At 32.4% G+C, this 27,830-nt stretch overlaps 1 protein-coding gene across 3 annotated transcripts in view; it reads right to left on the bottom strand.

Moving 5' to 3' along the window:
- MNAT1 (MNAT1 component of CDK activating kinase) overlaps window positions 1-27,830 on the bottom strand; it is a 167,050-nt gene that overhangs the window by 71,321 nt on the left and 67,899 nt on the right. For all 3 annotated transcript variants that reach the window (XR_004950088.1, XM_036218195.1, XM_016162364.2), the window contains exons 5-6: window positions 26,913-27,053; window positions 22,252-22,377 (exon numbers count right to left, since the gene is read on the bottom strand). Coding sequence is in view for 2 of the 3 variants with exons in the window: in XM_036218195.1 (XP_036074088.1) it covers window positions 22,252-22,377; window positions 26,913-27,053 (267 nt within the window). In the remaining variant the exon portion in view is untranslated. The remainder of the gene's footprint in view (window positions 1-22,251; window positions 22,378-26,912; window positions 27,054-27,830) is intronic.

Genomic DNA, 27,830 nt, shown 5'->3' with positions numbered 1-27,830 from the left:
ATTTCAAAGTTCAGCTTTAATTAGTTTCCTCATAGCACTTTAAAAACACTTCCCATTCTAAACAATTTTGAGCTGGGCTGATACACAAGACTGCTGCCAGGCTACTTCCTCAATTCAACAGTAAATCTGATACCCTAAGGGAAGGAGGAATTTCATGAGTTCTAATAAGTATCTCTTATAACAGAATTACCACATTATTTACATTAATTCTTCAGGATTTGCTAATTGATTTATCATCAAAACTTGCCTTGATGCCAACAAAAAAGAGAATATGACCTCAAAAGTATTCGATCCTGAAAGTCAGGTTCAAACTAGCTTATCAGCTAATTGCTCAACATAAAGGAAACTGAAATATGTTGATTCAGGTGAATAGTTCCTTGCTCCAAATTCTTCTAATTTTTATTACTATTAAGTGTACAATTGAAAAAATGCCTGTAGGCATATGGGGGAAGGGAATATTGTTTAATGGGTATAGAGTTTCAGTTTTACAAGATAAAAAGAATTATGGAAATTGATGGTGGTGAAGGTTGCACAATATTAATGTATTTAATACCACTGAACTGTAAACTTCGAAACGGTTAAGATGGTAAATTTTATATTATGTGTATTTTACCAGAATAAAAAATCCTTAATTTAAAAAAAATTGTTAAAGATTAACTATCAAATTGATTTTTAAATGGCAAAAAATCTGAAACATTTTTAGGAATTCCAGGTTCAACAGTGAACAAATATATTCGATGGCACCAAATATATTTTGTGAAGACAAAATAACTGAAGAGTTAAACAAAAAAAATTTCTTTCATTAAAGTTTAACATTTTAAGCAACATATTCACATTTTTCTAAGAAAACACATTTTAAACAATTTATATTCCTAATACTTTCTCCCTCTGCCTAGGAACTACAAGTAGAAGTTTCTGAGTTTGGACTTTTTAAAAATCAATTACTAAAACAAAAAACATTTTTTTCTTGCAATATTTAGTCCTTCAGAAAAAATAACTATTAAATTTCCAGTGTTTTATGGGAATTACATCTTGACAGATACAATTAGCATTCAAGAAAATTACAAACCAGTTTTTCCATAATATTAATTTATGCTGAGGCAACACAAAAATTGAGAATAACTATAAAACATGTATCAAAAATGTAAAAAAAAAAAAAAAAAAAAAGCCCCAAGATCTGATCTTATACTACGTTCTAACACTCACTATGTCAAGACTGGTGGTATTTTTTAAATGCCTAAGCCCTCTAATTTGTTTTAAAATGCATGTGCTTCAAGATTTCCATAATATCCAAAACTACTCTTGAGAACATCATAACTATAATTAAAAATAACCATAGTTGCAATGTTAATCAGGTTAACCCAGGTTAACCTCCAAATAACTTAAAGCAGCTGGAAGAAAAATCTCAGTCTCTATTTATTTTGGTTCTTCACAACAGCTTTCCCATCTATATCTCTTTCAATCGAGAATGTAAGCATATGCTTTATCTCTGCCTGTTAACTCCCTATTTGTTAAAAGTCCCCATTTTACCTGTCCCCTTAGAGTAACACCATGTTAAAAACATGGCCTTTGGAGTCCAAAAGAGTTAAATCCCAGTTTTACCTTGAGCAACTTTTTTTAAAGATGCTTCAGTTTCACCTGTAAAATTGTTTTAAATGATCAAATAAAACAAAATATATATATTAAAAAAAACACAGCAGAAACAAGTGTCTACAAAATGCTACCAGTAGTTATTATTTTTGTATCATCGATTTCATCAGGAGGAAGAGATGAGAGATTTTGTACCAGCTCCACAGACTATAAGTCCCTACAACCAGATAAAACCACTACAAGCAATCATCACCATATGAACAGTAACCTTTCAAGTCTGCTTCAAAGTTAGAACTCAAAACATCTTCCTGAAGAAATAAAGTTTTGAATGGTGGTACAGTCCTAAGCTAACGATATACAAAATACATTATTTTAAATTTAGTCTAGAGCCCTGGGATCAATATAGAAAACAAAGAAAAGTGTACTTTCTCTTTCCTAGCAGCAACCCTGGCAAAAAGTGAAAATTTCAAATTTCTGAAATTTTAGCTCCTCCCATTTTACCTTTTGCATTCCTATGCAGCACCTACTGCCTTTCCCAGGCATTTATTTCCCCACAACACTTTAACACTAATCTCCTAATTGGAAACACTCCACTCAAAACTACTGACTCCAAATACGCTTCCTAATCTTAAGTTACCAACCTGCATCTCACCACAATCAAAATTTCCTAGTATCACTATAAGGTGTTAGGAGGAAAGAAATTGCATTGTATGATTTTGCTTAGTGGACATATGGTTTTTATTATTATTGCTTTTAAAAAAGAACATTTGTAAAACATTTTTTTCTGAAACAAAATACAAAGCAGTGGTTGCCTTTCAAAGACATGGACTAAGAAATAGTAAGAGATTTTATATCTTGCTAATGTTTTTGCATTTTTAATGTGTCAACAAATTATCTGGGCCAAATTTTTTCATCTCTACATTTCCCTATAAAAAACAGATCCTCAAAAAAAGTAATATTTTTCACCATGACTCAATTAGAGTAACACTTGGAATTTCATGGCGGGAAGAGCACAGAAGCCCTGGCTAAAATATGAGTGTCTATAATGAAATTCAGAGAATCTCAAAAGTAGACAGGACATTAAAGGTCTTCTGCAGTTTTATTAGCTACTGGATTTTTGAATACTTTTCTTCAATATCCATCTTTGGCTAAATGCCTCACAACTTACCAAAACAGGTGAAAGCACCAAAATAGCCTATGAAGATATACTTCAGTACCCAAATAGATGCATAAAAGTACACACCTAACTAAATGAAGGAATGATTAAATCTGTAGGGCACAGACAAAATTCTACATATCTATTAATGCACACAAACCACACAACTGAACAAAAGTTAAACTAGACCTCTTCAGTTTCTTTGTCCCTTAAGACCAGAATACATGATTCTTACTGAGGAGGCATGATTTTGTTGAGAAAATGCATTAACATCAATCACTATAGCAATACATGATATAAATTTATAAATATTTAGGAAACTTCTTTAACTACAGTACTCTAATCAAGAAAGCACCAGATTGTTTGTTAACTATGATTTTATCTAAAGCTTTGATTTACTCTGCATTCTTGGTTTCTGCTCCCAATAATTGCAACTGATGGCCAGACCAATGTTTGTTTTTACATATATTCACCACACAATGTCTACTCAACAAAAATTCCAATAAAATGTGAAGCCTAGTAAAGAATAAAGTTACTTCTAGGGTTCCTATTCTCTGCAAAATAAAATCTCCTAAGCCCCCCTTTAATGACTTAAAAAGTCATTAATACTTTTTAAGGGACTGTATCATGATGTCCTATTATCCTATTTATAAGTTAGACTAGGTCAGTCTTTAGACTGCTTAAAATTTGGGGAAATTCTACATTCAGTTCGAAGATTTATCTTATGTTTGAAGTTAGTCACTCTCTCTCTCTTCCTTTTAATTTGTTGTTAACTTCTCTACATTAATATAAATATACACACACACACACACACACACACACACACACACACACACACACTATCTACCAGAGAATAGGTTAAATCTGGAAAACAGTTTATCTTTGTAATTGACAGTATCTAAAAAATCTAAGAATCATCTCTGAGTTTTCAATTCATTTCATTTTATTCTCACAAATACTACATTGTAAGGTATATCCAAATGAATAAAATTTATATTATTCCAGTGACCAAATAAATAAGGTTATTTGCCCACTTCACATAAGCATTAACTCACAAAGCCAGAATTTGAACCCACTTGGTCTTATACTAAAGCTATTATCTATCCCTAATCACACTGCTATCCTATCTTCTGTAAAAGGACAAGGAGAAACAGTCTCTTGATTGTGCCATTAAACAGAATGACAGGAGGCTACAATTATTCCCCATTACTTCTAGTTCACAATTCAAATATCCTCTTATTGAAAAAAAAAATGCAAGTTGCTATTTTATCAAACAGGGGAAATACCTAGGTAACTCTTGATAAAACATAGTGAAACTTTGCTAGAACTGGTGACAGCAATGAAGAAGTTTACAACATTATTTAACATGTCAAGGAAAAGAGGCTTTGCACCAGGAATAGGTAATTATATTTATGGATCTAATTTCTAAAACTAAAACCAATACTACAGAAATAAAAAGACTATTTTACAGAGTCATATCATTATCAATAATCCTCATTCAAGAAACTAAGGGTGTAAGAGCTACTACCACTGATAATATGATTGCTTAAAGGTATAATATTACTTTCTATACAGTTTTTCCTTCTTTCATTTCTGTCTTTACCTATCTCTCTCTTACTTAGTATGTTTAACTCAAGAGACAACGTCCTGGTATAATGAAAATAAACTGAACTAAGAACCAAAGACTTATACTCTCATTCTGACTTCCATTTTCCTGCTGAGCTTAGAGAACATATCAGTAAAAAAAAAAAAGCAGGGGGGCAGGTAAGAATAATAATATCAATGCTGAATATTAACATGCAATTTTATTTAATGGTACAAAATACACTTTAATCACAAGGTTTTATTAACATGATTACAGATACAAAAATCTAGCACCAGAGACATTGCAAAACAACTCACAATACTGACTTCAGGTATATTCTAAAAAGTCTGATCCCATTAATAACATTCATTTTTAGAACAGAATATAACTCAAAAAGACTATAACATACTGAAGAAATTTTGAAAGAATGTTTGTTGTTTATTTGCATTAGCACCATTCAATTTAAATTTATGTTTATGATCCCCCAAAATATACTGTCAAAATATGATTTGGAAAAGGCACTGATATTTTCTTATGAAAATGTAAGACCCAGAAATCAAAAGTTCCAGCAAAATAATCTATAACTGTGTTTATACTACATGAATGATTTGCTGTTTCTCAAAAAGAGAATGTAGGAATTCAGTAATTCTCAAATGTGAAAAGTATTTCCATGTGCTTAACAAGAAAACTACCCGAACAAACAATGCTTAAGAATTTTTTTATTATTTTTATTTCCCTGCCATCTGTTTTAGTCCTTTTTTTCTTGGTCTAACTCATTTTCTTTCTGTTGCTTGCCTATTGCTCACAGTAACACTTCTAAAAGAATAAGGCAGCAAAATTAGATACATATACCTAATTGGGAATTCTCGTCCCAGATGTTACTTAACAATGATACAGTCCAGAGCTAAATATTTACGAACATAAACTTTTAAAATAAAACTAATACATGCCTCCAATGCAAATACTAAATATACCACAGTATGTTTTAGTCTTAAAGATCATTATTCATCAAAGGTAAAATATATTAAGATCATATATTCCTTAAGAAAAGTCAATACTTTTCATTCCTACAAGCCTTATTTTGATACCTGTGTTATCTGACAAATACATAGAAAATAAGTATATATAGGTATATGTGTATAAAACTTCATAAGGCAAAAGAAAATTCTGAAAGCAATAGTATATAAATATATAATGCCACAATGTTAAAAAAAAAACATAAAATTAAAACACTATTAATACTTCTTACTAGCAAAAATGCTTCTGTAGTCCCTCCTCAAACAGCTATTACTGAATTATAGGGCTATGAAAACTTAAAGAAAAAGGCAAACATACAAAAAATAAGTTTAGGCTATAAGTATTTTAAAACACAATGAAAATATATAAAATTGTTCTTTGAAATTTACCTCTTTAAACTAAAACCAAAAAGGGTAACAAAATTAAGAAAGTTAAAGCCCCTCTAACATGCAGAAAGACAAAGAGAAAATCTAGAAAATAGCAAAGGAAAAATGGCTCCTGATACACAAGGGAACCCAAATAAAATTAAATGACGTCTTATCAAAAAGCACAGATATCAGAATGTAGTGGGATAATACATACAAAGTGTTGAAAGGAAAATTCTGTCCACAAGAATTCTTTATCCAATTAAACTACATAACACAACAGAGGTAAAATGAAGACATTCCCAGATAAACAAAGACTGACTAATCTGTAGCAGATATACATTACATAAAAAAAAAAAAAAAAAAAAACTAAAGCAATCCTTCACACTAAAAGGAAATGACAGTGGGTATTTCTCACAAAGAAATTTTAAAAAAAAAACCACTAAAAAAATTATTACACAGGTAAATACAAAAGACCCCGCTATAAACTGTCAATAAGAGAAACATATCAGAATCAAAGACAAAGAAGACTGAAAGCAAAAGTGTGGAATAAGATAAATTATGCAAATAATCAAAAGAGAATGAGAGTGGCTACACTAAAGACAAAAAAGTCATAAAGACCAAAACAGTTATAAGAGGCAAAAGAAACATTTCATTATGATAAAAGGGTCAATGAATCAGGAAGCTAAAACAATTATAAACAGTCATACCTAACAAAGGAGCTCCAAAGTACATGAAGCAAAAGTGAACACAAATGAAGAGACCAACAATTTGACAATAACAGAGATTTCAACATTCCTTTCTCAATAATTGATTGACAAACTAGACAGAAAATAAGTAAGGATACAGAAGATTTAAACAACACTATCGATCAACCAATATGATGTAACTAATGTCTCACACTCTATCAACAATAGCAGGATACACGTTAGTTTCATTCTGTGAACATGGAACATACTCTGCAAGAGAATATATTAGGCAAAAAAAAGTATCAATAAATTTAAAAAGAATGCGCATACAATGTATGTTCTCAACCATAACAGACTTCAATTAGAAATTGACAATGAAGAAAACTTGGGAAATCCACAAATATCTGGAAATTAAACAACACGTTTCTAAATAACCCATGCTCAAACAAGAAATCACAAAGAGAATGAGAAAATATTTTCAACTGTATAAAAATGAAAATTCAACATATTAGTGCAACTAAAACAGTGCATGGAGGGATTTATAGCTTTAAATGCCCATAGTAGAAAAGAAGATCTCAAATAAATACTAAGTTTCAACCTTGAGAAACTAGAAAAAAATAGAGCAACATAAACCCAAAATAAGCAGAAGGAAGAATATAATAAATAGAAATAAAAATACAGAAAAATCAATAAAACCAGTATTGCTTCTTTGAAAACATAAAATTGCCACACTGTTAACCTGACAAATCAAGGAAAAAAGAAGACACAAACTACCAAAATGAGAAATGAAAGAGGAGACAAACTTCTGACTCTACAGAAATTCAACTTGGATGAAATTGACCAATTCCAAGGAAGACTCAAATTACTGAAGGGAAAGGGAGTATAAGAAGAAAGGAGAGTGTGAGGGAAAGGGAAAAAGAAAGAAAAGAAAAAGAAAGTGTCTGAATAGACTATACTAAATAAAGAAATTTAAAAAGTATTTAGAAATCCTGCAACTAAGAAAAGTCCATGTCACGTTTCCCCATTTCACTGGGGAAATCTATCAAACATTTAAAGAAGAAATAATACCCATCCTTTAAAATTCTTTCAGAAAACAGAAGGGAATATTTTCCAATTTATCCTATAAGGTCAACATTACCCTGATATTACAGCCAGATAAGGCTATGCTATAAGGCAGATGATCCATAAAACATTACGCTAAGCTAAGGTAGCTAGACTCAAAAAAAAAAAAAAAAATACTATATATTGTATAATTCCATTTATAGAAACTATGCAAAAAAAATAACATTGCAAAGACAAAAAGTAGATGAGCAGTTGCCTAGAACTGGAAATGGGAACAGGAATTAACTGCAAACTGTCACAGGACTATTTTCAGGCGATGAAGTATTCTAATACTGGATTGTGGTCACACATCTATTAAATAACACTAAAAATTATTAAATCTTACACTTAACAGGTGAATTTTATTGTATGTACATTAAGAAAAAAATTGGCTCACTAAATCAACAAACTCTAGATAGAATAATCAAGATAAAAAAGAGAATATTGAGACTTTTAAAAGAATTATCACTATAAATTTTAAAGGCATTAAAAGAATTTTTAGGAAATATTATAAACAACTGTCAACACATACAATAACTTAAATGAAATGCTCAAATTCCTTGATAACTACATCTTATAAAGAAGATATGAAATCTGAAAAGCTTGTATTTACTTTAAAAACTGAGTTTATAAAAATATACCTATGAAGAAAATTAAGAGTCCCAAACAGTTTCATTAGTAAATTCTATAAACATTCCAGAAATAAATAACACCAATTTCATACAAACTCTTTTCAAACATAGAATAGCGGACACCACTTCCAAATGAGGCCAAATACCCTGACCAAAACATTGCAAGCATTACTGGTAAAAACATTAACAGTGTCACCCTGATACCGTGGTCAAGAAAATCTATAATGTGAAGGACCTATATAATGAAACTACAAGACCCTATTAAAAGAAATCAAAGAAGAAACAAAAAGATGGAAAGATATTCTGTGTTCTTGGATTAGAAGAATCAACATAGTTAAAATGACCATATTAACCTAAAGTATTTATTATACAGTTTTAATGCAATCCCCATCAAAATCTCATTGGCATTCTTTAAAGAAATAGAACAAAGAATCATTAGATTTGTGTGGAAGCACAAAAGACCCCAAATCATCAAAGACATCCTGTGAAAAAAGAACAAGACTGGAGGCATTACTCTGCCTGACTTCAAATTATACTACAAAGCAACATTAATCAAAACGGCATGGTACTGGCAGCAAAACAAACACATGGACCAGTGGAACAGAATCGAGAGTCCAGAAGTAAACCCATATTTACCTGGGCAAATAATTTTTGACAAAAAAGCCAAAAACATACAGTGGAGAAAGGAAAGCCTCTTCAATGAATAGTGCTGGGAAAACTGGAATGCCACCTGCAAAAGAATGAAGCTGCCTAGCACCACACAATAAAATTAATTCCAAATGGATTAAGGACCTGCATATAAGGCATGAAACAATAAATTGCACGAACAAAACATGAGAACTAAACTCATGTACCTTGGACTTAACGAGGATTTTATGAATTTGCCCTGAAAGGAAAGCGAAGTAAAAGCTGAAATAAATGAATGGGACTACATCAAATAAAAAGCTTCTCCACAGCAAAAGAAACTGTCAACAAGATAAAGAGACAACTATTCAAATGGGAAAAGATATTTGCAAGCAACATCTCCGAAAAGGGCCTAATATCCAAAATATACAAAGAACTTATATATCTCAATAACAATAACAACAACAACAACAACAACAATAAACAATCTGATTAAAAAACTGGCAGAGGACTTGAACAGACATTTTTCCCAAGAAGACATACAAATGGCCAACAAACATATGAAAAGATGCTCAACATCACTAGCTACTAGGGAAGTGCAAATCAAAACCACAATGAGATACCATCCCACACCTGTTAAAATAGCTATTATCAACAGGACAAGTAATGACAAGTGTTGCAGAGGATACGAAGAAAAAGGAATCCTCATATATTGCTTGTGGGACTGCAAATTGGTACAGCCACTATGGAAAATGGTATGGAGGTGTCTCAAAAAACTAAGAATTGATCTACCATATGACCCAGCAATCCTTCTACTGGATATTTACCTCGAAGATTTGAAAACACATATCTGAAAAGATATTTGCACACCAATATTCATAACAGTATTATCGCATTATTCATAGTGGCCAGGGCATGGAAGCAACCGAAGTGTCCTACGATAGATGATTGGCTAAAGAAGCTGTGGTACATATATACAATGGAATATTACTCAGCCATAAGAAGAGATGAAATACTGCCATTTGCAACAACAAAAGTGGACCTCAAGACAATCATGCTAAGTGAAATAAACCAGACAGAAAAAGTTTAAAACCACATGATATCCATTATAGTGGGATATAAACCTAAAAGCAACAAATGAAAAGTACAAACAAACAGAGACTCATGGACATGGTCAATAGACTAGGATTACCACAGAGTAGGGGGAGAAGGGGAGGGGGAGTAAAAAAAGAAAAAGAAAATCTTAAGGCAAGAAAACTATAGACCAATCTCCCCTTGAATACAGACACACACACAAAAAACTTAATAAAAATATTAAGGTGTTGAATAAATATATAGCAGGATTTATCACAGGAATGTAAAAAAATTTAACATTTCAATGTGAATTAAATTCACTGCATTGACAATGTAAAGAAAAATCATATTCAACAGATGTAGTAAAAAAAGCACTTTACAAAACTCAACACCCACTCATAAATTTTTAAAATTTACACATACTGAAAATAGAAGAAACTTTCTTCAGTCTAATTGAAGGTATTCATGAAAACTCTACAGTTAATTTGACATATAGTATTAAAAGACTAAATGATTTCCCCTTTAGACACGGAATGATGCATTGCATTATGGCAAGAAAATTAAATAAAACCCAATATAGAAAATGTAAAACTGTCTACAAGCAAATTACGTGGTTGCCTAAAAAGAATCTGAAAGCAACTACTAAAAAAAAAAGTAAAATGACTGCATGCACAAGACACAAGGTCAATAAAAAATATATACACTAGGAGTAAACAATGACAAACTGAAATTTGAAATAACTATTTCCTCGAAAACAATATCCAAAAACATAAAACGCTTAGAAACAAATTTGATGATAAGTGTAAGACCAACCACCAAGAACTACAAATGCTGCTGAGATAAGTTAAATAGGCCTTAAATAAACAACGAGGAATACCATGTTCATGGAATACTCATCAATATTGTTAATATCTCAATTCTCTGCCAAATTGATCTATAGACCCAAAAGAATCCCAATCATAATCTCACCAAGTCTTTTTGTAAAGTGTAATAAATTGACTCTAAAATTCTGAAGAATATACAGAAAACAATTCTGGAAGAAAAAAGTAGAAGACTTATACTGCCTGACTTCAAGAAATTTTATTAAATTGCAGCAATCAAGACAGTGAATTACTGACACCAAATAGAACAGAAATAGACCCACATTTATATACAGTCAATTGATTTTAAACAAAGGCCCCAAATGTGTATAAGCGATGTAATGGAGAAAAGAAAGTCTTCTGAACAAACAGTGTTGGAACACTGGATGTTCATATGCAAAAAAAATGAACCTCAACATGTATTTTATACCTTATACAAAAATTAACCCAAGATGGATCAGGACTGCTCTTCAAAAGCAAAAACTATAAAGCTTCTAAATAGGAGAATATCTTTCTGACTTTAACTAAAAGGTTCCTTACACAATACACAAAAAATAATAACCTTAAAAGAAAAAAATATCCATAAATTAGACTTCATCAAAATTAAAAACTTTGCTTCATCAAAAGATACAATTAGGAAAATGAAAAAGTGAACAACGGACTGAATGAAATTATTTGTAAAAAAGATATCTTGACAAAGGACTTATACGCAATATATTTTAAAACCTTTTATAAATCAATAATAAAAGAATAAACACTACAATTTTTTTAAATACACAAAAGATTTAGGGACATCACAAAAGATATAAAAAAGGCAAATAAGTTGAAAAAATGCTCAAAACTATTAGTTCTCAGGAAATATAAGTTAGGATTACAATGAGATACATTAAGCACCCACCAAAATAGCTAAAATTAAAATGATGACAAAATAATGAATCAAAACTCTTATATTATTGGTGCAAGTATAAAATTGTACAGCTGCTAAGGAAATAAGGATTGACATTTTATTCTAAAATTAAATAAATAAGTACCCTATAAACAAGCAATTCTACTCATACTTATTTAAGAGAATTTAAAATATGAGTTCACATAATAACATATAAGAAAGTTCATGGCAGCTTTATTAATAGTAGTCAAAACCTGTAAATAGCTCGTGTCAATGAATAAGAGTGGTGCTAAGTAAACTAATAGTGAAACAAATAGAATACTACATAGCAATCAAAATATCATGCTGCTTCTTCTACATACCGTCATTTTACAATAACAAGAACTAGACAAACCATTCCCCACATTAAATAACTAGAAGACTGACAAAAATGTAAGAATCAATGTTTTTTAGCTAATGCAGGCCTGTGACTTCCAAGGGAAAAGAAGCGAATGAGGTGAGCCCTAAATTGTCCCAGCTTACCTCATAGAGGCTCTTTCCAGGCCATGGAATATGTAAGGGAAACCCAAACAAAGTCTGGGAGTCAAGGAGGTTGAGATCAGACTTCAGAGCTATTAGGGTGGCTATAATTTGCAGGGCAGATTACCAGAGAAGAAAATGCTATACAGAGAGAAAATTCTAAGGCAAGGGTCAGGAAACATTTTCTGTAAAGGGCAGATAAATATTTTAGGCTTTGCAGTTCATATGATCTCTGTCATACATACTCAACTCAGCCATGAAAGCAGACAAAGACAATACATAAATGAATGAGTATGGCTATGTTCCAATAAAACTTTAGTTACAATAACAGGTGGTAGGTGAGGCTTGGCCTGGAACATGTAATTTGCCTACTTCTGCTCTAGAGATCTTAAGAGTGATGTTCTTAATTTTTATCTAAATAATAGTGATCCACACACCAGAGAGTGTAAACTACTCAAGGCCAAGAAAATAACCTTGAAACCAAGAGGCCAAGCAATTCCCAAAGCTCACACAGGACAAGAATAGTTCTGAAAAAAACAATGTAAAAAGGCCTCTAAATTCATGGGGCATCAGGCATAGTGCTCAAAATGATATCACTGTGAAAGTGGAGCTAAGTTAGCCTGACATTAAAGTCTGCTCTTGTATGCTTTAAACAATCCTTAAAAGCAATCCTTGCAAGGATCTACCAGGTTATAGGGAACTTAACTGCATTCCCAAACAAAGTCTGAAAATATTTACTGGAATACCATAAATTACCAGGTATTCAAAAACAAGGCAGAAATATATGGCCCACACTAGGAGAAAACTACTTAGTCAATAGAAGCAGACTAGGAAATGGCAAAGATGATGAAATTAGTAGACAAGGACGTTGAAACAGCTATTATAAATTCACTCCACATGTTCAAGAAGGTAGAGAAAAAAACACGAATATGACGAGGAAAGAAATGGAAGATATAAAAACTCAAATGGACTATGCAGAGACTTAAAACACATACTACCTAAAGTGAAGTATATAACAAGTGGGATAAAAAGCATATCAGACACTAGCGAAGCAAAGATCAACGAACTTAAAGTCACATCAACAGTAGCCACCAAAAGCACACAGAAAATAAGGCTACAAAAATTACAAAGCATTGATAAACTGTGTAACAATATTAAGCAATAAAACTTATATGTAATTAAAATCAGAGGAAGGTAGATGAAAAGAATTGAAAAGTATATGAAATGATTTTCCAAATTTGCTGAAGATAAATTTAAATTCAACAATATCAATAACTGCCTTAAAACAATAAAGGAAGATTATCAGATTTAATTAAAAGCAAAATCCAACTGTATGTAAACAACCTTAAGAAAGCAACCCATACCATAAAATCACTATTCAAAAAAAAGGCAGAATGGCTATACTAACATGAGAAAAAAGTAGTAGCTACAACACAGAATATTACCAGGAATAAATACATATATTTCATAATAACGAAGATGTCAAAGTATCAAAAAGATGTAACAATCTTATGTCTATGCAATTAAAAACAGAGCTTGAAAATTTATAGTACAAAATTTATTTGTTAACCCTACAATTATACTAGAATATTGCAACACTACTCTTTCAATAATTGAAAGAAAAAAGAAAAATTAATACAGAAACAGAAGACTAAACAATATCAATTAACTTGACCTAGTTCACAACCACAGAACACTCTGCCCAAGAGCAGAATACAAATTCTTTCCAGGTTCACAAAATACATCAAGCAAGTTAAAAAGTCTCAATACAGTAAAGATGTCTGAAACCATATAAAGTTTTTTTCTCTTACTATAGTGGAATTAAACTTGAAATTAGTAGCGAAACGGTTATTTTGAAAATCTGAAAGTATTCAGAAATTAAACAACACATTTCTAAATAACCCATGGGTCAAAGAAGAAATCAAAAACAAAATTAAACAATTATTTGAACTAAATGAACATGAAAACACAACCGTGATGACCACATGAATGCACCTCTCAGCTCTCCAACTACAGAAGTGTAATGGACCAAGAGTCCCTGCTGCTGCACTCTGATATCCATCTCCACATCTGCACCAAGTCCATGATTTTCCTCCATGATTTCTACAGGCTGCATCTAGCCAAAGACTAAGTGAGGCAAGAATACCAAAGCAGTTCTATACTTCGGAAGTGCAAGACTCCTGTGCCAGAAAACTCTGCCACAACTCCCCAGCCACCTTGCTAAACTTAGAAATATACTATAGAATGAGATGCTTCTACTCAACCTTTCTTCTTTCTTCACTTGGGGTCAAACCTACATTACAGTCTGATGACTCTCTCAGCTTCCTATAGCTGCCTCATTTTTTCTCTATATTTCTTGCACATTTAAACTCTTCTTGGTAACTGCTTCTCGAAGGACTCAAACTATCAAGACAACATGTCAAAATGTGTTAGATGCAATTAAAGATGTGGTTAAAAGAACACTTATAACGTTAAGTGTCACAATAAAAAATCAGAAAGGTCTCAAATCAATAATCTCGATTTCTACCTTTAGAAAAACTAGAAAAGCAAATTATAGCCCAATTAAGGAGAATGAAGAAAATAAAGTATAGCTGGAATGAATAACAGAGAAATTACAGAAAAGTAAATCAATAAAGTAAAAATGATTCTTTCAACAGAATTCAAATTTTCATCTATACTATGTGTCACTCTCCACATTTAGTAAATAATATTAATAAATCTACATAAAAACTGTCATTTGAAATTTCACCTTTCCCTGAACCTAATGCTGAATTTTGTTATAAGAATAGGTGTTCCATCACACACTAAGTTATATGAATCTCAACATGCATTAAAGTAATTGGATCACCTACCTCACACCATACCAAAAAAAAAAAAAAATCAATTCCAGGTAGATAATAGAAAAGTAAAACAGTAATGAAATAAAAGGCACCCTTAAGAGAGTAGAAAAAAGAAGCCGCAGTGTGACAAAACATATTTACAACACATGACTAATAAAAGGCCTAAGTCCAGAACATATATAGAACTCCTACATAAGAGCAAGAGTATTAAACAGTCATTTCACAAAAATAGGACAACCACTGCTCAACCTCATTAGTGACCGGTGAAATACAATGTATATTAAAATCGCAAAACACTACTAAATACTCACCAGAACAGTTAAACCAGAAAAGACAGAAAATCACAAGTGTTGGCAAGAACATGGAATATCAAGAACACTGCAGGTAAAAGTAAAACTGGTAAAAACCACTTTGGAAAATGATTTGGCAGTATCTCCAAAAATGAGCATACATATTCACTATCAGCTAGTAACTCTAGTCTTAGGTATATAAATAGCTACCAAAAACATTTTTGTACATGTGCACCAAGAAACACATTAAAATGTTAGCATAATTCATAATACCAAAAACAAAATAATCCAAAAGTCCATCAACAGTGGAACGAATAAATAGCAGTACAACTGACCTTTGAACAACATGGAGTGTAACCCCAAGGCAGCCTCCGCTAATGACTTTTGACTCCTCAAATTTACATTGTTTTTTCATATCCACGGGAAATTGGTTCCAGGGCTGCCCACAGATACCAAAATCCACGGATGTTCCAACCTCTTATATAAAATGACATAGATCAATGCACACAGTTGGATATCTACAGACTCCCAACTGTAAACCAAAAACACCACATGTATTTATTGAAAAAAAATCAGTGTATAAGTGAACCTGCGTACTTCAAACACATGTTGTTCAAGGGTCAACTGTATACTCCTCTAATGGAACATTATCCAACAATGAAAATGAGAAAAATCTACAGCTATACGTAAAAGCCTGGATGAATCTCACCAATACAACATGGACAGGGAAACATTAATCAGGTTAAGGTATATATGCTTAGACATTAAGGCTATTTGTAAGTTCAAGAAAGAAAATGCCATAAAGTCAAGAGTGACTACTTTTGGGAAAATACCTGGGTGCCAACCAGGTAAGAAGAGTCATGAGGAGTGTTCCTAGAGCATTGACAATACTTTTTCTTTCTTTTACATGACTGATGGTTACACAGATATTCACTTTGTGATAATTCACTGAGCTATATGGTTTGGTTCTGTGCACTTTTGTATGTATACATTATATTTAACAGAACAAAAGGTTGTAAGAGAGTGGGAAAGAAAAGAAGGAAGAAAATAATATAGTCACAACACTTTCTGAAAAGATATCCAATGTATTAAATTAAATGCTAAGATCAAATGAAATACTGATGGTAAATAAGCACATGAAAAGATACTCAACATCATTATCATCAGGGAAATGCAAATTAAAACAGTAATGAGATGCCAGTACACACCTGTTAAGAATGCGCAAAATATTTTTAAAACTCCTAATACTGAGCACCAAGTGCCAGCAAGGATGCAGAGCAAGTGAAACAATGTTGGTGGGAATGCAAACTGGTACAGCCACTTCAAAAAACAGTTTGGCAGTTTCGTATAAAACTAAACAAACCCTTACTATCTAAATCACCAATTTCATTCTTAATATTTGCCTAAGAGGAATGAAAACTTACGTACACACACAACTGTATGCAAAAGTTTACAGAACTTTATTTATCATCATAAAAAAAAAAAAAAAGGAAACAACCCAGAAGGCCTTCAACAGATGAATGGATAAAGAAACTGGTTAATCCATACAATGGTATATTACAAAAAGGAACAACTATGGATATATGCAACAATATGGATGATCTCAAATGTTTGTTCCTAAAACAAAACTAGACCTAAAAGAACAGATCATTAGTTGCAAGGTCAAGGGTGGCAGGGGAGGGGGGAGGAAGAGGCAGTGTTTCGGGGCAAGGTTGACTATGAGAGGGTAGCACAAAGGAATTTCAAACAGTGATGGAACTGTTCCATATTATGATTGTGGTGGTAGATACATAACTCTGTCAAGAACATGTACCTCACAAAGAATGACCTTTACTACATATGAATTTTTACATTAATTGTAAAAACTTTAAAACAAAATACCATGGTCACAGCACTATCACAGATTAATAGAAGTATCAATATCCTAAAGTTATCATAAAATTCCCTCAAATTCAGGAATCCTAAAAATGTGTATTACCTAGTTATACATTTTGTACATTATATATATGCACATATATACACACACATTTTAAACCTCCAAATAATCATATAAAGTTAAAATTATTACCTCAACTTTAACAATGAGGAAACAAATTCGGAAAGAATAAAGTAGTACCTTATAGCCCATGGATACACATCTGGTAAGTGGTGAAGCTAGAGTTTAATCCTATTGTATCTGACTCTTTACATGCCCATTTTCTTCCCTTTACACTTTATTGCCTCTTAATTCAAAAGTTTTGGTAATTCCTGAATGAACAGTGTTTTTCTTTACATTATTTGAAGATGTGTTAATATCTCCTACATTTACTAAGTTTACAATTGATCATGAGGGAGAGGGAAAAAAAATGGCATAGATGATAGAGGCTCTATTCATCCCTCTGGCGACCAAATCAAAGTTGTGACGGACACAAGGAGGAGCAGCAAGGAAAAATCACCTGGGATCTAGAGCAACGAGCCATATAACTAGAGAGAAGTCCAAGAGAGCACCCTGCAATGGCAGATGATAGGATGGGGCGAGGACGCAAGGCTGCCCGGTCCCAAGAGGCTGAGTGAGACAGAGGTTCCAGCAACGGCAGAAGGCTCTTAAAGGCGCCACACCCCTGAGCGGATTTTGGCGGTAACGAACCTGCTGGCTCTGAGCACCAGTGCCGATTTGGCTACACATAAGGGGCACTAGGGACTTACAGGGTGACATTGTCGGAGTGAAGGCTGAAGGAGACTTGCTCTGTACGGAAGTGCTGGCAGTATTCATTATTCCCTGTTGAGCCCCCTCCTCACTCCCAGTGCATGGAAACAGCACCGCCATAGCTATGATATCATCAAACTAGATAACAGAGGTCTCAGCCCAGAGGATTCCCTGAAACCCCACCTTCCCAACTCACGGCTCCACCCAAGCCACATCCTGGTATAGCCTCAGCGAGTCAGGTGCTCCCTGCTGAGCAGCACCTAGGTTCACACTAAAGGCAGCTGGCCTTGGTTTCTGCATGGTCTTTTGAGGCAACTATAAGCACAGCATCTGTAGATTGTTTGCTGAATCTTAACAGGTGGCTTGGAAAAAGTTCAGCCTACAGCTGAATCCTTCTCAGGACTGTGCCACTGGACACCTACTTCACAAATCCACACAAATAAGACTGAAGACTTAGGAGCTTCACTTAGTACATAGAAACAGACACAGAAAGGCAGCCAAAATGGGAAGACAAAGAAGCAGAGAACAGAGATCTCTTCTACACTTTGGGAAGTGTAGATAAATTCAGTGAGAACTTCAACAAAGAGATAAAAAACATAAAAATGGAAATGAAAATTATAAAAGGGAATCAGTCTGAAATGAAGAACATATTGTCTGAGATGAGAAGTATATGAAATGGAATAAACAAAGTGAATAAAGAAAAGGATTAAATACCCTATCTAGAGGACAGGAAAGCCAACCAGAACACTCAATCAGAATGGCAAGAAAAAAGATGCAAAGTCTATAAAAATAATTTAAGAAGAATATGGTACACTATTAAGGGTCCAAATATTCATCTGACTGGCAAAACTAAAGAAAATAAAGATACTGAACAGCTGTTTGAAGAAATAATGGTAGAAAACTTCCCTAACCTGGTGAAGGAAATGGACATAAAACCCCAGGAAGCTCTGAGAATCCCAAAAATCAGGGATCCAAAAAGGCCCACACCAAGACACATCATAATTCAACTGTCAAAGGTTAAATACAAAGAAAGAATATTAGAAGCAGCAGGAGAAAAACAAATAATTACTTCTAAGGGAAAACACATAAGGTTGGCAGCTGATTTCTCAAAAGAAACTATGCAGGACAGAAGGGCTTGGCAAAAAATATTCGACAGGATGAAGACCCAGGATCTACAACCAAGAATAATTTATCCAGCAAAGCTATCATTTAGAGTTGAAGAACAGATAAAGAGCTTCTCAGACAAAAATAAGCCAAAGGAATTTATCACCACCATGCCAGTACTACAGGAAATGTTGTAGGGACTTCTTTAAGAAGAAAAAACATGTATCCAAAACAGAAATAAAGAATGGCAACAACTACATTCCTATCAGTAAGTACCTTAAATGGAAAAGAATTAAGTGCTCCAACCAAAAGATAGAGTGGCTGAAAGGATAAGAAAACTAAACCCCTACGTATGATAAGGAAGAGGATGGGAAAAGATATTGCTTTGATGGACCTAGAAGGTATTTAAGTCAGACACAGAAAAATAAACACTATATTATTTCACTTATCTGTGGAATCCAAGGAATAAAAAGAACTAAAACAGACTTACAAATATAGTGGACAATTTGGTGTCGGACAGAGGGGAGGGAGGTTTGGGGGGCTGGGAGAATGGGATGAAGGGCTAAAGAAGTACAAATTAGTAGCTGATGGATGGTCACAGGGTTGGAGAGCATGGCATAGGGAATGCAGTTAGCATTAATATGCTGGCTAGGTGGAAGGTCGGGGGAGGGAGGATGCAATAGGGGGGATCATTTTATGAATGTTATAGTTGCCTGACCAATGTCCTGTATACTTGAAGCTAAATAAAATAATAATATTTAAAAAACTGATCATAAGTATTTTATAATATTCAGGTACCCAGATAACCGTAATCATATGACGTGAAGTTAAAATATGCAGCCTCTGCCCTCAAGATTGTTATAAATAGCTTTGACACATATGACAAACAAGGCAGGCAATTTTAAAACAAAAAAAAAAAAATAGCTGAATGGATTGGTGGGTAAGAAACATGGATGATGTGAATACCTTACAATAACAAAATAATTTTAATTGCTTCCTCCTGTCCCTTGTATTATCATTGTCTTTCATCTCACTTATATATAAGTATTTATGGTATATGTACACACACACAGTCGAATACAGTGTTGCTATTATTTTAAACAGCTACCTGTTAGATTATTTAAGAACAAAAACAGAAGTTTTTATTTTACCTTGACTTATTTCTTTTCTGATGCTCTTCTTTTATGTAGATCTGTTTCTGATCTACCTCATTTTCTTTGTCTCTAATGAACTTCTTTTAATACTTCTTGCGAGGAAAGTCTACTGACAAAAAAATTCCCTCCATTTTATTTGATAATCTTTATTTCTCCTTCACTTTTAAATGATAATGTTGCGGGGCACATTATTTAAGTGGGTGGCAATTTTCTCTCAACACCTTAAATATTTCACTCTATTCTGTTCTTACTTGTGTGGTTTCTGAGGAGAAGCCAGATTCAATTTTATCTTTGCTTCTCTATAGTTAAGGTTTTTTTGTTCCCCTCTGGTTCCTTCAGGACTTTTTCCTTATCTTCAGTGCTGTCTATTTGAAAATGATAAGCATAGGTGTGAAGTTTTTTGGCATTCATCCTACTTGGGGTTCTCTGAGTTTCCTGGGTCTTTAGTGTGTTGTCTGATATTAATTTAGGGGAGTTTGGTCATTATTGTTTCAAACATTTCTTCTGTTCCTCTCTTTTTCTGGTATTCCCATTACATGTATGTTACACCTTTTATAGTTGTCCCACAGTCTCTGGACATATCTGTTTTTGGTTAGTTTCTTTTTCAGTTTTTTTCTCTTTGGTTTTCAATTTTCAAGGATCTATTGATACATCCTCTTGCCCAAAGATTCTTTCTTCAGGTGTGTCCAGTCTACTTACAAGCCCATCAAAGGCATTCTTGATTTCTGTAGAAGTGTTTATTTCCTCTAACATTTCTTTTTGGTTCTTTCTTAGAATTTCCATCTCTTTGCTTAGATTTCCCACCTGCTCCTGCATGTTGTCTCCTTCACCCATTAATGCTCTCTGCATATTGACTACAGCTGTTTTAAATTCGCGGTCTGATAATTCCAACATCCCTGCCATATCTGAGCCTAGTTCTCAAGTATGCTGTCTCTTCCGGCTATGTTTTCTGCCTCTTAGTACATCTAATAACTTTTCCTGATAGTCAAGCATGATGCACTGGTTAAAAGAAAATGCTGTAAAAACACCTTTAGTGATGTGGCACTAAGGTATGGGGGATGGCAGAGCATTTTATAGTAGTTTGATTAGGTCTCAGTCTTTTAGAGAGCCTGTGTTTCTCTACTGTGAACTTCACACATGCTTCTCAGTCCATCTTCCTCCCTTTAGGTGGGACAGGATGTCAAGAGTGGGCTAAAGTTGTGTATTTCCTTTCTCTCATGTGGAAGGCTTAAGTGGTTGGAGTTGCGTATTACCCTTCTCCCAATCAGTTAGGCTCTGATAAAACTCCAACAGGCTAAGCTCTGATGAAACAGCTTCTCCTGAGGGCAAGCCTTGTTAAAAAGAACAGAATGCACTGGCATATTTCAAAATGGTTCTGCCAGAAGCACATGGGGATTCTCCTCTGAGAGTCATTGAAAAAACCTGGTAGAGATGTAGGTGGTAAAACAAAAATGTGGAGACCCTCTGAGGACTGGCTCCTCCTGAAGTTTTTAACTCTTTGAGTTGTCCACATTGAGCCTCTACAATTTGTCAATTATGAGTCAGATTTCCCTACACTACTACTGGTTCCCAGAAAGGTCACTGCTCTAGTAAGTTATGAATCTCTGTATTCTCTGTCAATCTCTCTAATTTTAAAGGCAATAATTTGCCTTTTGACCTCTCTTCACTTACAGAGTTAAGAAAAGTTGTTGATTTTTCAGTGTGTCCAGCTTTTTACTTGTTGTGATGATTAAGTGGCAATTTCCAAGCTTCTTATATGCCATACCAAAACCCAGAAGCCTGCATTTTCTTTTAAGCAATGTTTTCCAATACTATAAGCTTAAAAATTTATGTAGAATAAGAAAATACATATAAACCCATTATCATATACAACTAAATTGTGTTGTGTACTTTGAAAATTATTTATTACTTTTCCCTTTCTTCTTACACTGCACATATTTATATTTCTGGACATCTAGACTAGATCAGACACTGTTCTTAAACATCTAACCTTTCAGTTTATCTGCAAAATTCAGTATAAAATTATAGAGTGTAATCCCTGAAATATATTTTCAAACATGCAATTAAAATGCAACTTACCATTTTGATACCTGTGGAAAATGTCACTGGTTTTATAGGTTTGGGTTTCTCAAGTTGCATTTCCAACTGCGTAGATCTATCCTTATGCTGAGCCAAAAGCAGAGCAACAGGGAGATCAGAACTCTCCTGTAAGAAAAGTTAAAGTGTAATATGAAAGTTAAAAATAAAAAACTAAAGAGCAACAGGTCCTTTATTTTAAAATATGCCTTTCCATAAGCATTTGATGTCAACCTAAATATCTACTTTATGGAGAACACTTCACAAAAAAATTTAACATTACATAATAAGAAAAGGCTGTCTTAGACTCATAAATCAAAATCTGCAAAAAATTATTTTTATAAAATCCACATTAAAGACAATATAATAGGGTCTTATTTCATCTAGCAATGCCAACCATATTTATTAAAATAAAAAAATTTGAAGCTAATCACAAAAAGAGTAGTACAAAGTACTATAACTTAGATCAGATGTTTATCTAAGACACATTCTTTTTACCAGTGAATTCAGACCAGTTTGAAATTGTTTCCCATTAGCTTTCACCTGAGGCCGTTTGGAAATGATCCTTGTTGTTTTTGTACAATGGGACAATTGTTAAGAACAACCAAAAGTATATTTATTTTCTCTTTTACTGACTTACTTTTAGAAATTAAGTCTAATTTTTTTAATTAACAAAATAATAGTAAATGTTTATAATATCTATATTGATACTAAATTAAAGCCACTATTTACATAAATCTGTATACACACATATTAATAACACAAGCAAATTAATTACTAATTCTTACATGTAGGCTGTTATTAATCCTATATAACATGAAGTCCTCTTACACATTTAAAGTGCTGTGGAGTTGAATGAAATGACAAGACTGTTTCCTTTCTGGGTTGTCAGTTAAGTAAGAACACAAAAACATATGCAAATGGAGATAAGGAGAGAAGGAGATCAAATACACACACATACACACACACAGAGTACCTTTTATATCTGTAAACAAAAATGAAGGTACAAACGCATTTCTATCTCCTATGCCAAGATTACCTAAAAAATGAACATATTCTTAAAATGACTTACAGATCTTTAAAATAGTAACTATCCAGAATTTAATTCTGAAAAAAAAAACTATATTGTTAACATTTCATAGTATAAAAAGTAAACATATAGTAGAATGTAAAGCTTCTTTCCAAATCCAACAATTTAATAATATTTTAGGCACAAATATGGCTAATTAACATAGTTAAAGGAATTTTAAGGTTCTAGGATAGAAGTAATTCAAATAAGCAATTTATTACAACAGAATTATGGTAAAATAAATTTGTACCTCAATACTTTGTAACAGAAGTGCTCTGCAACAGTAATATTACAAAGATTAAAACTTTTAAAAGAACCTTATTAAAGAGTAAACTCCTTGCAACCTGGCTTTAGCAATAATGGAGAATAAAATACCCTATGACAATACACTTGAATACCTTTCATATCTTACAACAAAGCATTAGTAATGTACTAGTGACAGTGTTGCTGTGAATTCCCACAGGTATTCTAGAGTTCCATTAAGAATTTTATAATAAATGTAAAATTAAAGTATATTTTAAATGGGCTGTGGCCCAAAATATCTTTGAAAAGCAATTACTATCTTTTCATATGTAAAAACAAAAGAAAAATTAATTTCCTTGGCTAAAAAGTTAAAACACTGCTTCCCAATTTATACTCTAAGTGAATTCAAATGCTCTTCCATACCCTTGTATTTACTTTTAAAAAGTATAAGTTCTTATGTAAAAGCAAGACAATGTGTTCACTTCAAAAAAGCTACTAATCAATACTTTGGTCTTGTTTCAATTTCACATAAAAGGAACTATTAAAATGTTTTGGTAAAACAGATGATATTTAATAAAAATAAAATTCTAGGACTATAAAACCAAATTTGATACTAAGAGTACAATTTACCTCAAATTTGCTTTATTCCACTTTAGCACTCAAAACTTTAAGGGCTGGAAATCTTCGTGAATGTTAAAATAGAATTAAGCAGGAGCTCTAACAACAACAAAAATCTATAGAGTAAAATAAGCTATAGGAAATACATATCCTCTCAGGAATACATAAAATGCAGATTCAGTCTTTCAAATTATTTCATTCTTCTTGGCTTTCCATTTTACCTTGAAAGGTTCCCCAACCTACATTAATTGCCTGAAGGTACCTTGTTTAATACTTAAAGAAATTTTAATAAGACTGCCTGTAATACTCATTAAAAGCTTTATAATGACCATTTTTAAAAGATTATTTTAACTGACTTTAAGCAAGCCATCTGGCAAATAATATTTCTAATAAAAATTGGCTACTGCATTTGACAGCAATATTAGCTCATACAAAATTTCAGACATAAATTGAAGAGAATTTTCAAACAAGAACATAAAGAGATTTACTAAGTCAAAACTGGTTTTTCAATCTTTTTCCAAAGTTTTAAAAAAACTGAATTTGCACATAGGATTGAATAAATGTACTTTTTAGACAACATTATGGTAAGTAAATACTAAGCCACAAACGTGAAGACCATAACATTAAAATCCTGTCATGTATAGCATAATGTAATACCAATGCTTTATAAAAGGTGAAAAAGTGACTTTTAGCACAAGGACAAAACTCACAAAAAGTAAAAAAACATTTACAATAAATAGTACTTGCCTAAATTAGATCCAGAGAATAATTCTAAGATTTAAGCTTTTAGACATATTTACGAATGCCAATGCTATGTTTTTAAATAAAATCTAACATATTAACATACATAGAAAAAGAAATGTAATGTATTCTGTTACTTAATAAGGATTTAGGAGAATAAAAAAATTTTAATAAATTCTTTCAATTAGTCAATAAGGACTAAACATATGTTAACATTTTAACAAAAGAAAATTAATAAATATTCAAAAATTAAAGTAACAAAGAATTTTTTTAAATAAATTTTAAAATGGAAACCAGAAATTCAAGCTTCACTGGTATTCTGAACCAATCTGCTGTAATTAGTTGTTCTAATGAATACAGTAAATTGCTAAGGATTATTTAAACCACCATGTTACATGATCTAAACAGTGAAGAAAGTATGTGCAGTAATGACTTGCAGGTGAAGAAAACAGGAAGTGGGGGGTGGGGTCCTCACAAAAACCAATATTAACTCCAGATTATACACAATCTACAACACTGGCAGTTTCACATCTTGCTTCATGGCCCACTGAATTAAAAGGGAGCTTCATGCCAATAGCAGCTCAATGAGGCAGCAAAAACCTTTGTACTTTGAAGACTAAAAGAATATGCAAGAATAATTACTATGCAAAGCTAATAAAATGCAAAATAAAACTAAAATTTCTTTATAATAGATGAAACATTTTTAAAATGTTAAACTGTATTTTCATTTTATGTCTACGTTCTATACTTATAATTAATTCAATTGATTTTATAGAGGAGAAGCATTACCAAAGACAAGTGTGGTATTCTTTGTATAAAATGATGAGGAAAAGAACCTTCAATAAAATAACGACAACATCAATATTTACTAATTTAATAAATCAGTATTGCTCAATACTGATTTATTAAAGTTTTTAATTTCTTACAAAATACACATTTACAAAAAATGTAAAACAATACGTTATTTCACAAGTTAAAGCCATATCTGCTACTTAATAATGTCAAGAAAAATTAATAGAAGTGCTAAGGAAAAAACTAAATGCTATTTGATTTGCCACTGGCCTCACTTTTAGAACCAAATTTACCTTACACTCAGACAAAGTCGATAGGGTTTATGATAAACATTTTCTGTCTAAGCCTCATTAAGGCCCTTACCCTTACTTTTCCTTTACTTTCTCGTCTACTTCTAATTTAAGTAATCCTGCTTTCTCTTTTTATTCCTGGTTAGCTGGCTTTCATGTTTTTGGGGCAAAAACATAGTAGGAAAATATATACATACACATTTATCAGATCAAAGAATAACAAACAGTATATCAACTAGACTGAGGAGTTAAGTGTGTTAATACCTCACGGAAACTACGTGGACAGAAAAGGATAGGGAAGAATGCAAAAGGACTTTCCTGGAGAGGATGATTTTCTAGTTTTAAATTCATCAATATCACATAGGGTTATAAGCATCAAATAACATATGAAATCTATAGAACACCTCATAAAGTCTAGTTATTATTGCTGTTATCTAACAATGTCAACTACTTGGGGAGCTAATTGCTGGAAGACACCAATAATTTGCAGAACTTCACCATTTTTTCCAAATATATTATTTTTCATGCAAAAATATTAAATATACTTCTCGCAGAGTAACCAGAGTCACTACAAACTTCAGCATGAAGCTGAAACACTTAAAAATGAGCCAGTTACTAGAAAACCAGTATTAATCATGAGAAAAATGCTCTGAAAACAATGTCCTTTAGTCAGTAGGCTTAGAAACATATAAAGAAAACTATTAACACTGCACTGGATTATGTCAGTTAAACATTACTCTCTCGTCTGAAATAAAATGGATGTTGACAAGTTTTTTTAAAAAAATAAACAGAATCTGAATGTACCAGCAAAAACTGCAGAAATGCCTCTTAAATGCTATTATCCAGCAAAATAGGAAAGATAAACCCTAAAAACTAATGATTTTTTCATCACAGTTAGCATTAATACATACCAGTTCATCTAAAAGAGCCTGCTTATTCTTCCTTTTTAGAATCTGCTGCTGCTGTTCTTCTTTTTGTATCAATAGTCTTCTTTGTTCATTTTCCTGTCGTTCTACCTCTAAAGCTTCTTCCAATTCCTCCTGTTCTCGGGTCTAAAACAGAAGCATTTACATATGGCATGGCATAAGTTTAGTAACTAACAACAATCCTCTACCATATTCTGATTCTATCTTTTTTGGAAGCATAAAACACACTCATTACTTTTTGTTTAATAGTGCAGCAATTCCACTTTAAAGGAACTAGAAATCCTTTTATTTCATGTAGATGTGTTACTATTAAGAAGAATAACATCTAGCACTAAAACAAACACTTTAACAAAGTACACTGAGTCTAGTTGCAGTAGGATAGGAACTGTGCTTAAGAATGAGTTTGTTTATAATTGTTAGAGAGTTTTAAGTCGTTCATTTTAAGGAATTAAATGAGAAAAAAAAAGGAAACAAAAATAACAATCTCCACACAGAACTAATGATTGAAATACTTCATTTAAAAAGCTGGCTTATTTAATAGCAACGATTTCTAGAACATATAAGATAATGAAAAGTTACCACAATACTTAAGTTTCCTTTTCCCAAGCTAAAATAAATCTTTATGTTGCTAGAGTTCCAAATAGCATTCATTAAGATAAGTTTGAAAAAACTGAGGTTATTTTCTAACACATGCATATAAATTTCAAGAGTCCTCTTTGTGGACTAAAAAACTCAAAACTCAAAGCTAATATGCACACAGAATTAACTACAGGTCTACTTATTCCCCTTTTATAAAGTTCCTCAGAAATATTAAATACTTCCAGGCTCTAAAATTTATTCAGACTCTAACTCATACTTGAAAGCTGTATATAATACCTAGTCTATGCTCTTTAAATCTTATAA

This window comes from Rousettus aegyptiacus, unplaced genomic scaffold, assembly GCF_014176215.1.
Source record: "Rousettus aegyptiacus isolate mRouAeg1 unplaced genomic scaffold, mRouAeg1.p scaffold_m13_p_3, whole genome shotgun sequence".
Taxonomy (NCBI): domain Eukaryota; kingdom Metazoa; phylum Chordata; class Mammalia; order Chiroptera; family Pteropodidae; genus Rousettus; species Rousettus aegyptiacus.
Note: the sequence above shows the minus strand (reverse complement) of the source record. Positions and strands in the feature narration are given on the sequence as shown.